Source organism: Thermobia domestica, chromosome 17, assembly GCF_964235325.1.
Source record: "Thermobia domestica chromosome 17, izTheDome1.hap1.1, whole genome shotgun sequence".
NCBI classification, from domain to species: domain Eukaryota; kingdom Metazoa; phylum Arthropoda; class Insecta; order Zygentoma; family Lepismatidae; genus Thermobia; species Thermobia domestica.
This window is the reverse complement of record NC_137470.1, coordinates 145,319,297-145,331,716: the sequence shown is the minus strand read 5'-3', so window position 1 is coordinate 145,331,716 and position 12,420 is coordinate 145,319,297. Positions and strand designations below refer to the sequence as shown.

Sequence of the window (12,420 nt, the reverse complement as noted above, 5' to 3'; positions counted from 1 at the left end):
CCGGCTTCCAGGCATGGACGTCCGCAGGACTTTTTCAAGGAGGTAAAATACTGATTCCACGGGGGGGAGGACAAAAGACCGACACACAAACTCAGTCGCGAATACACAATATTTTGATGCACGAGGGCACATAATACATCAACTAAAACAACAGTTATTTACGCCCGTATGCTTATTAACTACAGTAAATAATCTATAATACCAGATACTATAATATTTAATATGAATATATTAAGTGTTATAACATTTAAGTAAGCAAATTAGTATGTCTTGACATGCACTTCCAAAAACCTTTCAAAACCCAGGGAGGCAACATCCCCTTTGCCCCTTCCCCGCTGCGGGCAGCCATGCTTCCTAGTGTTCTTTGTCTATATTTATATGCTGCTTCAAAGATTCAGGAGAGAGAAAATGTATGTTGGTAATCTATCAGAAGTCCATGCCATTTCATTTTCAATCTCTCGGTCTTCGGTTTGTTTCTTAATTTGTTAGCTCGAGGTTTCCTATAAACTTTTTAGTCTGTTAGTTGGCAACATTTACACACTGCCGTCTGCGTTGTTTACAAGAGCTGCAAAGCTTCGTGAAAAAACGAGTAGATATGGAAAGAAAGCGAGCGAAGACCTTCGCTCCTCGGGAACGCTAATATATCCTTATCCTAATACTGGTGGACAAATGGACAATTACAAACACATACTTGAAAGAAAAAAAAAAAAATGCCGTATCAAATACTGAAAAAATAGCTGACTCTCTGATATTTCAGAATATTAGGAGCACTCAGTTTAGTTTTATGGTTAATGAATTATATCTGGTGTCCACATATTGAAGGGAGAGGGATAGAGAAAGCCCTTTGTACTGTCAGATCACATTTCTTTATCGGCCTTTCAAGGGACATTTCCAAGCAAATGGGTTTGAGAGAAACAACCCATTATTTTTACACAATATTCGGCAGCAAACTACATTAAATTACACACAAATACTGTCTTTACTTAAATCCAATGTTTGGCACTTTACTGAAGTGTAGGGTGGGGTAGTGTAGAGTAGGTTAGGTTACTTTAACTCACCGCATGGCACGTCACACTATGACATTTCATTTAACAGTTACGCAATAAGAAAACCCCGCTGCGACCCTAGCTTATCAACTTTTTTGAAATCCAAGTTACATTTGCATCGCTAGTTGGTAGCACCACTTCAGCGAGTAGCAGCAGCTACGTAAATATGGCACTTGTAACTAAGTAAACAAAGTTTATTTTAGTAATCCACCATCGGGTTTGCATAATGTTACCAACTAGCGTCGCTAATGTAAATTTGACCACTTCTTTTGAAACCTTAATTATATGTAACAGATAATTAAACATGGTGGTAAACGAAACAAAAATACTAAATAAATAAAAAGTTAGTGCGTGACTCATTCTTCAAAGCACGTCAGCACTTCGTTTTTTTTTTTTTTTTTTTTTTTTTTTCTTTCTTCGATTAACAGTGCACCACAAAGCAAGTTTTATTGGAGAACCTGGGTAAAATTTGTAGAACGTGCCAGCAAATTTAATGCCAGAACGAGAGCAATTCTAGTTTATGACGTACACAGTTAACTGTTCCGCACGCTCAATCCTCCAGTATCAAGGGCATATTCAACTAAAATACAGCAAATTATAAGATTCTAAATGCTAGAAGTTTGTTAAATGAACAAATGCTATAAAATACAATTCAGCCACAGAGAATGGCATACAATGTGGTAGGATCTCATCACCGCATAGATAATTACCTTAAATGTAACACAAATTAAGGTACTGTGTCCACCTGTACTGGGTGTCTACCAAAAACTAAAATTCTTCATTTCACAATCTATAGTAAATAAATAAATAAATTAAATAAATAACAAGTACTTCAAATTTGGTACTTTATAATGGTTTCATTGTCGGTAATGACAAATTACCATTACAAATATCAATCTTACCTTAGGGACGATTGAAATAATCACAGAACAACTTATTACAGCTGTGATTCAGGGGCATCATTTCAGACTTCGCTTGAGGGGGGGAGGGGTGCAAGAGCTATACCAACATAACAATTTCACGTTTTGTACTAGTATATTAGTAGACATTCGATTAAAGTATAAAGGGCGACCAACTGAAACCCGTTCTTCCATGTATTATTAGTATAGTGTGTAGGAGGATGTCGTTTGTTTAATAGTGTGTAATAGCTAATGTCCCTGTGCGTTGGATGTAGGAATGTTGTTGATACGTGTTTCCGTTTTGCAAGTATAACGAGTGAAAGATGGCGTTCAAGATACCCAATCCGTCCAAACAGGACCAGCGTGCCGTCATCCAGTTTCTGAATGCCGAAGGCTGTCAAGCAGCTAAAGTGTTCCGGCTTATGAAACGCGTGTATGGTGATGCATGCGTCTTCAAAACAATAGTGGTGGACTGGGTCAGAATGTTTCGGAAGGGACGTGAACAAACCACGCATTATCCCCGTCCTGGTCAAACCCATGTTATTGCCACAGAAGACACGCGTAAAAAGGTGAATGCGGCTATAGCTGCGGATAGACGCATTAGTATTCAATACATACCGAATGGGTTAAACATGAGTTATGGTATTGATCATGAAAACTGTGATAGATCTGGGGTACCATAAAGTGTGCGCGCAGTGGATCTCCAGGGCGTTGACGGAAGACCAAAATTTGGAGCGTATGGATTGCGCCATTGAACATTTGTCACGTTACCATTTGGAAGATAACGACTTCTTGCTGCAAATTGTTGCTGAGGATGAAACTTGGTACCATCATTTTAAACTGAGTTCAAAGTCTTCTAGTATGCAGTGGAAACACACCTCATCTCCACGTTCCAGAAAGTTCAAGACGCAACCGTCTGCGGCCCGGAAAGTTAAGGTGTCTGCGTTCTTTGATTGCCATAGACCATTATTGCTCGACTTCAAGGAACCAGGACAGTCCATCAACGCCGCACGCTACTGTCAGACCTTGACACAGTTACGGAGACCCTTCAAAAACAAAAGGCCTGGTTTATTGACCGCTGGAGTCATTGTGTTGCATGCGCATCCACACGTTGCAAACCAAGTGCAGGATTTGTTTCAACGATTCAAGTGGGAAATGTTGCGACACACGCCCTACAGCCCTGACCTTTTACCCTGTGACTTTCACATCTTTAGGCATTGAAAGGTCAAAGGCATCTAAAGAAGGCATTGAAATGTCAAAGATTTCAGTCTGACGCTGAGGTTCAGGACATTGTGCGTGATTGTTTTGATAATCAGCCATCCAAATTTTACATGGACGGCATTTGTAAGTTAGTGACACAGTGAGACAAGTGTCTCAACGCTCATGGTGATTTCTTCTGAACAATATTTTTACTGCATGCTAACCATAGACGCCTCTAGATAGTGTACAAGCTTCCGCTCGAAATAAAATTTATTTCATGAATTACGACCACTAAACGGGTTTCAGTTGATTGCCCCTTATATATGCATTTCTCAAACTGTTGGGGGAGGGGGCTCTTGTCCCCTCCTAAATGACGCCCCTGCTGTGATTCCCTACAAAACGCTAATAATGTTTTCGATGATATATCTTAATCCGATCATTCGTAGAAATAACCTTCAGATCAGTGTTGGCGCAACATATTATCTTCGCTTCGATGAATACTTTAGTTTTATCCCTATCTACAGATTAATCCTCGGTTAGTGCAACTGAGCAGGCAGCATTAATAATAATACTAATAATAATAACAATAACTTTTATGCATGTGAATAAGTTAACTTTATAAGCCATTTCAGTTGGAATCCTTACGCGGTCGCAAAGAATAGCACTACTTTCAACTGTGAGGAAAAAAAAAATCGTATTACCAAATGTTGAAAAAAATGTCTTCCTTTATACGTACACGCACCTTCTTTAACGCGCCTGCTCCCTACGCACTCACCTTCACAAGACTTTCTGCTTTATTCTGCCCTGACGTGGGTTAATCAAATATAAGCCCGTACTGACCACTTAGCAATTTTTTTTTTTTTTGAAGATATTTGCAGCACCACTGCAACGTGCATACATTGCCCGTAAAGATTCAACGTAATCTGTCAGCAACTCTTCTATATCAGTCTTAGTTACCGTGTATGTATAAGGATACGAACTATCGTGCAGTAGAGTTAACCCATAAACAATGCATGGTGCACCCAAATTCTTTATTTTCTACAAAATTTACTATTTGAGAATTTACACTGGTGTTCTTAAACTTAACCTGGAAAGGGCCATAAAAACATAAATAAAACTAATGAACATTTTGAAAGTTATATCAAACCGATTCTTATTAGGGCAAATTCTAAAACACAACGGCAGGTTGTTAGTTTCTATTTGGACATCGGTCTGTTCCACCTACATATGCACTTTCCTGCTATGTGACCTTTACAGAGACTATGTCTACAAACAGTTTCAACTGTAAAAACAATTCAAAACTCTTTTACAGGCAATTAGTTAGCTTCCTCACGTTCAGAAAACCGTTTGTGTCCTCTAGTTTTTCACTAGACTTCTTTCTGTTCTTCCTATACAATGGTTATGAATTTTGCTTTGCACAAAGTGTTAAACTAATTTCATTTCCAACTATAGTGTTTCAAAAAAACACCGATCAAAGCAAATGAACTAAAAATAAAAGAGCATCTTAACTGAAAATCTCTGCTGAACTGTTATTAGATTCCTGTGAACTTCTATTTAAAAAGCTGCACCTGAAAATTGATTCCACAACAAAAATTGCTTAAATCTGACGCTTGGCTGAAGTTCAGTTTCGGTTAACTTTTTAGTTCAGCAAATATTGTGCAACCGGCCGCATGTGTTATAAAAAATACTTAATGTTAAAATTCTCCAAATAATAAATTGCAAATAGTGAAAAATTGAACAGAACTCTGAACTTAAGAAATCTAGAACTCATCTGGGCGCTATTTTGTATGGTTCTCCCATTTTTCAATTTATTTCACGATTTTAATTTTAATGCACATTGCTTTTAACGACAAATTGCTGTAAGTGGGAATATAAATACGAAATATATATATATATATATAAAATAGGGTAGAGATTAAAAATTGGGGCGCTTTTTTTTATTTTAAATTCAAAGATAAAATATATGCTAGGTTGTCGATACAAGCAAGATGTTATATATGGAAGTGTTAAACAAAATATATTTGCACCAGTGCTTCCTGCACTATTTGTTTACGGTGGATTCTGACGACATGAACTACATATGGACCTTTGAATTGGGGTTATAACAATAAAAAAGTTGAAATTTTCGAAAGATGGAATTTTAAACAGGAAATACATCAAAGATAAAGAAGGGACGAAAATATATTTTAGGGTGTCTACAACAATTCAAAAAAAAAAAAAAAAAAAATTCGTGACCTTATCTTTACCAAAGCATAAAATTACGTAACATTCTCAAGAGCAAATTTGGGTGCGAATTAGGCCGAATTTTCACGCATGTGATAAAAGAGTTCTTTGCTTCTGATTATATAGCGTCTAAAGCAGACCATAGACATTTTTGGTCGTGCATTTTAACGTTTTATAGAACAAAATTGTCCAGTTTGTATTAATATTTGTACAGATAAAACAAATCGTGACCCAAAAGTTAAGTTTCGTGACTTTTTCTTGACTTTCATTACCACTTCCTGATTTCGTGACCAATATACACCCTGTATCTACATGAAAATAAAGTGAAACACATTTCGGTCTCTACTTCCCTTTCCTAGCAGACGTATTGATTGGAACCGAAAATGTAACTTCTGCAAACTAGCACAAAAATTGACAACGAAAGTGTCTAAATTTACTACTCATTCATTAGATTCAGGGTACACGAGATTTCAAATAACTCCAAAGAGGCCAGCAATTTGCCAGGAAACTGATATTCCACAAAAAAAGATCACCCGACGAACAAAAAAATCTTTGAGTTATACGTCCCACGGTTATGCCGGTTAGGCTAAAGGAGACGGTGATGATGAGCAATGAATAAAATAGTGGAATGAAGAAAGTGGGAGGAAACGGGAGAACCCCGAGACCCCCCCCCACACACACAGTGTTTGTTCACCACAAAGTTCACTTGGCGGGAACCCGTCGAACAAGACGTACCACACTGACACGGGAAGATCCTACAAGTTGCCGCTAAAATCTGATTGCCACATAGCACATCTGGTAGATAATCATGAGAAATGAAAATGAGCAAAATATAAGGTGCTATGGACCAGAAGGATAGGAGCTATGGTGCTTCAAAATTTGAATATCCAAAAAATTATATCATGGAATTATGTACGTTTAAAGTAAATATCTTGAAAACCGTTAAAGCAATCGAAACAAAAGTTCCACAATATAATGAGAACAAAATGCCCTAAGAGCATGTCCACGGAAACAGGGACAAAAATTCATGAAAGAAATATAGTTATAATTTTTAGTCAAGTTGTCCTTTTGATAAAAATATAGTTGTATGTAGCTGGCATCATTAATTTTTTTTTCCAGAGAATTACTATTTTCTTATTTTTTTCCGTAGGTTACCTTTAATCTACTAAGTTTTAATGTTGATTATGCTATACAAGCTTTATTTATTATTGCATAGGTCCTATTTGTTTCTGTCGGTATCCCAAGTAAAATTTCATATAACTAATGAAACCTTTTCTTAAAGTAAAGTTCAATGTTCAACTTAATTAAACTGTGTTTATTTCAAGTTATTATAAATGTATGTTGCTTATACTTAATAATAAAAGATCGTTGACAAATGTAACGTGAGTTACCCGAATCTCTGCATATTCTACTAAAATAAGTAGTCATAAAATGTAAATAAAAATTTAATATTTTTGCCATAATTAAATTACGTGCGTCCCTATCTTACATAGTAATTTCATGCATATAGCTATGCCAGCACAAAAGAAAATATACTGAAAAATCACAGGTTCTGAATGTATAGAAAAAAATTGTAAGGTGAGATACCATAGTATTTTCTTTTCTCCTAGGTTTGCTGTATCATATAAAATGACGATATTTGGTAATTATCTGTATGACAGTTTTCCTTTTTTTAAAAGAAAGTGGAGCTTTTAAGTTTATTTGTGGTTAGTATTCTTTAAAATATACGTCATTACGTAACAGAAGTTACCATGGACATACCCTAACGGAAACCACAAACAGTGTTGCCATAGGAGAAGCAGTGTTCCAAACTCAGCATAAAAATATTTTGTTTGAAATAGCACCATATACAAGTGTGCAGATTTAAAATGAAAAAAATAATAATAATAATAATAATAAAATAAAATCTTTGAGTTTTACGTACCACGATTATACCGGTCAGGCTAAAGGAGACGGTGATGATGAGTAATGAATGGAATGGTGGAATGAAGAAAGTGGGAGGAAACGGGAGAACCCCGAGAAAAACCACGCACATGATGTTTGTCAACCACAAAGATCACTTGGCGGGGGAAGATTTAAAATGCACTATTATCACTAAACATAACACTGAAGTGTAGTGCACACTGTTGGAACTACGTGTGCTGAAAATGTACAATGGAGAAGTCTGATATGTGGCGACAGATGGCAATAAAGGAATGCATTAGAAAAAAAGTGAGGGCTTAGCATTATACTTCTGTGTTCCCGGTGAATAAGCAGACAACTCTCGAAAACAATACGATACACGCGAAACACGTGCCTACAGGTTTCCTAATTCTGTAAATTAGTTCTCCAGATTTTCTTATCTATAGTTGGAAGAGCACTTTCTTGGTTTATGTTTTTCGTGTTAAGCGACATATTCTTTTACTTCCTCTGCTACATAACATATGATTATATTTGTACACTATAATATTATCATATTCACATTGGAAATATAATTATTTTATTACTACCTCATTTCGTTTTTAATCGGACCGGATAGCGGTGTAGCCTAGAAGGCTAGACAACCGACATATTAAGGATCGCGTGTTCCAATCCCGCCTCGGACATGTTTTTGTACTTTTCACCTTACATTTCATTCTTACCTTTCTCTTTCATAGTGGTTCGGATACCAATTTACATTATAGGTCCCGTCTTGTATAGCTTCGGAGCTGACACAAGAAGTAAACATGGCGTCATTCAATTTCGTTTTTCAAATGCATCAATTGTTTGTGACACGGCAGACATTTTGCTGTTATACTATCGGTGTAATGCATTAGAACTAAATTCATAGTATGAGACCTAGATTCCTTTATTACTATCTGTTGCCACATACCTGACTTCCACATTGTACCAACAGTGTGTAACACTGTACTTCACTGTTATGTTTAGTGATAATAGTGCATTGTCAATTTGTGCACACTTGTATATGGTGCTATTTCAAACAAAATATTTTTATGCTGAGTTGGCAACACTGTTTGTGGTTTCGGTAGGGCACTTTGTTCTCATTATATTGTTAAACTTTTGTTTAGATTGCTTTAACGGTTTCAGAACGGCACTTTAAACGTTCATAATTCCGATATTTTTTTTTGGGATATTCAAATTTTGAATCCCCGTAGCTCCTATCCTTCTGGTCCATAGCACCTTAAATTTTGCTCATTTTTATTTCTCATGATGCTGTATCAGATGTGCTATGTGGCAATCAGATTTGAGCGATAACTTGTGGGATGTTCCCGTGTGAGCTAGCTGGTAACTATAAGTAAGATTACTACCGTATTCGGTTCAGGGCATTATTATGCTGGAAGTGACATATTATAAAAATACTATTACTCGTGCGAAAACACACCAACCATTGCTAGGTGGTCACTACAAGCAATATTTCTATCTATTCAGTTTAGGAATTGGCAATGCTGGTGGGTTCACATTCTCGTCAATAAGCATTCTCCCTACAGAGGCACCCCTGCGCTTTTGGAAAATTCACTACTTGGCCTTGCGCTCAACCAAACAGATAAAATCGTGCTTTTAGTGACCAAATACACATGGTTGTCCGTCTTGTTCGCACGAGTAATTGCTTTCAAGGAATATCAGTTTGCGGCACATTGGCGATCTGAACAGAATTAATTGGGGTTGCGCCAAGAACATAACAGTCTTGAATCGCATTAGAGCAGTCATATTATCATTATGTATGTAATTTTCACCCATGTGGCAACAAGATGATAACACAACAGAATCTTCCTTCACGAGCTTTGCCTTGCCTTGAATAATTACATAAAAATCTTGCTTGGACGGATCACCTAGCACACGTTGGTGCGTTCTTCCAGGCAAATAAGTATGTCGGGACATTACCCATTTTATCACAGTTATTTGGGCATGTGCCAAGTTGCTAAGGGAGGTGCTTTATAAATTTCTATGAAGTTTATTCCCAATGCGCTTGTTACAGTACGAACACACTGCCGCGCAATAACAAGGAACCACAAGCCTCTTTCTACCCTACAGCTTAAGAATAGTCTGTCGTAAAAGTGCTAAACTTGTCTAACATACTAACTGTTACAATCGGAGTATTTATGCAGACTGCAAAAATCAGTATTTTATGCTTACAAGTGTGAAACCATTACAACGGCAATAGTAGGTGCAAATGGGTGGATGCGATATCAAGTTTTTGTTGCACTTTCCTCGTTTATGTGCATTCACACCGTCGCTGATGCGGCCGGCCCCTTCAAAGAATCATTTCAATAAAGGAAAGTTAGAGCATTCCTTCTCTGTAATTTACCGAACTATTCTTAACATGCACCAGAAGCCTTTCCTTCAGGGTCCACCTAGCACAGGCTCGTGTGTCGTTTTTTTAAGGGTAACCGTTCAATATTATCAGTTTGCACGCATATTGTTAATACATATCTAATTATTTTGCAATTCTTTAAGAAAATAACAGTGAAAAGTAAGTACTAGGGCACATATCCCGTTAAGCCTTGCCACCTAAAGAATAAAAGCAATTGACAAAAAATTAAAAATTGCCTGTTGAAGGCATTGCCAGTTTTGGCTGATACGGTAGGTAAGGCTACGGTACGTTTCGTTCAGAGTATCATCCTATTTCCGGGGGGCACGCTTACATTTACGAGATATTACCTTCCCATACCACGAATGCACTGTTACCGCCTTAGTTCAAGTTCATTACTGGATGCATATTGACTTTAGGAGGGCTGAGATACAAAAGCAAACACAAAAAAAAACACCGACTAGCTTGTGCCATATAGGTACTAAAAAGCATGAATACTACCTTACGCAGTAAGATCAGGACCACAGCAAAGGAGCCAGAGCGGCAGCAAACGGGTGCTTCTACATGGATCAGGCGCGTTAGCGACGGTGGGCATTCTCACAAACGAATATTATCCGGACACTCCGTATGGCATGGAAATACATGCTTTGCCTGGTACACAGAAAGACATCACTTCATCATATTTTTTGGGGTATGTTTAGTACAAGGGGTCCAGAAGCACGTAAAAAACACAAAATTTACAGGAGAAATGAGTGATGCAAGTACTTAGACGTAACATAACGTAACCAAATCTAACCTAACCTAACATAAACTAACGTAAGCTAACCTGAACTAACGTAATATTAGTAGAAATAAGCGAAATTCTATCATTTTTTTGGAAAATTACGCCGGACTCTTACACTAATATAACAAACTAAACTAACCTAACGTAACCTAAACTAGCCTAACCTAACTTAAACTAACCAACCCTACCCTAAACTAACCGAATGTGAATAGAAATTACCAAAATTGTAACATAGCACATTTCCTACTCTTTCGACATCGCGCTTTAACATTCATTAATCCGTCTCTTCCGCAAAATTTCAGCGGATTTCCTTGTTGTTGGGAAGTAACTGCACAAAACAAAACACTGTCAAATCATAGCTCGCACAAATATCTGGCATTTTCTCAATATACTTCCTCCACAATGGGATAGAACCTTCAGTCGTACCGTCCGCCATAGCAAAATAGATCCGTCTTCACTATCATTAATATTCATATTCTATCACATTCTACAACAACCACACTCACTTATTTCTCCCAGTAAACCTTAATTTTTTTTAGTTATCGCAGCAGGGCTTAACAGAACTTAACTCAAAATTACAATGAAAAAGGAAATAATTCCATCTATGTGAATTAGGAGAATTTTCCTGTAAATCCAAAAACAGCCCCCTCATACTGAATCTGCATCTTTATACAGATTAGGAATATGGGGACCCTTTCATAAAATGTTTACGTCACTTATCTTACTTTACATAATACCCTACGTTATTCTTGGCACATACCCAAGAGATATTCATTACCTGTAAATTTTGCAAATAGAGGCAACTAAATTCTTAACCTGGCCCATATTTTATTTCAACGTTTATTTTGATCTATCTTGTCATTCTGACATGATAATTTTCTCTCGTACGCACAGAAATTTGTATGTAATAACAATATGCACTGGAGATTAAAAGTGCAAAATGAATGCACACACGTGATAGCCATACAAGATGGTACCCGGATAAGCTGTAGAATTTTTAAATTCACAATTTTATTCAATTGTTCGCTTACTACTATTTGGACAATTTTCATATTAAGTAATTCTTTGTAACATCAACAATTCGCAATTAACAGTTATTTTGCATCATTAAGATAATTTTACTTCCAACCCTAGACCGGCAGATTGCACAGCAACACTAGCTGTAATATCTAATTTATATTATTTATACCTAATATCATTTAACTTTATACCGGTAACAATCTCAGTGATAAGAGGATTAACCCTGTTTGTATATTTCTATAGATTAAATGCTCAAAACTAATATTATTCATAATTATAATTTTAATTTCAACTTACTGTTCATGCACGTTCTTTATTTGACAGCCGTCAGTGGTGGCAGAACCTCTGTCACCAGCTATCGTGTCACATCTCTTCATTGGTTGGAAAATTTCCTTGTTGATCACACATTTTCCGCTACTTAAACGAAATTCAGAAATTAATTACATTACATTCCAATCTTTAAATTTACGATAATTAATTGCTTAATAGCTAAATGTTGGTACAGGCTAGGGCTAGGAGAAGGGGGTAACGGTACTAGAAAAAGACAAGTCTATCTATGTATTTTTTTTTTTTTTTTTAAGAAAATGTATAAACGTCTCCTGCGGTTGTATTACATCGGCACATTCGTGTTAACCCGCGCCTTCCAAGTGTAAATTACCGGTGGTAGCTTATAAACGAAATGAATATACTTGTACTGTGATATGTTTAAAATCGATCCCTAAAGACTTTTAGGGATCTGAAGGCATTGGAGTGGGCGCCATTCATATCAATATTGCTATAATTTAAGAAATATGTAGCAAGCGAAAATAGACTATTAGCACACTGGTAAACTTAAATTAATTAGAAAAAACAAAAGTAGATGCGTAATTTACATGGGAAATATTTCCCACGCACCAATGACAACCAGACTCATTAACAAAAATGATGCTGAATTGTCGAAACACTCGAGATTCGCAAAAC

General features: G+C 36.7%; 1 protein-coding gene across 5 annotated transcripts in view; it reads right to left on the bottom strand.

Moving 5' to 3' along the window:
• Positions 1-12,420, bottom strand: part of LOC145674387 (uncharacterized) — an 80,344-nt gene that overhangs the window by 66,272 nt on the left and 1,652 nt on the right. For 4 of the 5 annotated variants that reach the window (XM_081744365.1, XM_081744366.1, XM_081744362.1 and 1 more), the window contains exon 2: positions 11,758-11,877. In XM_081744365.1, coding sequence (XP_081600491.1) covers positions 11,758-11,764 — 7 coding nt within the window. In that variant the 5' untranslated portion in view covers positions 11,765-11,877. The remainder of the gene's footprint in view (positions 1-11,757; positions 11,878-12,420) is intronic. The other variant, XM_081744363.1, reaches the window with a different exon arrangement.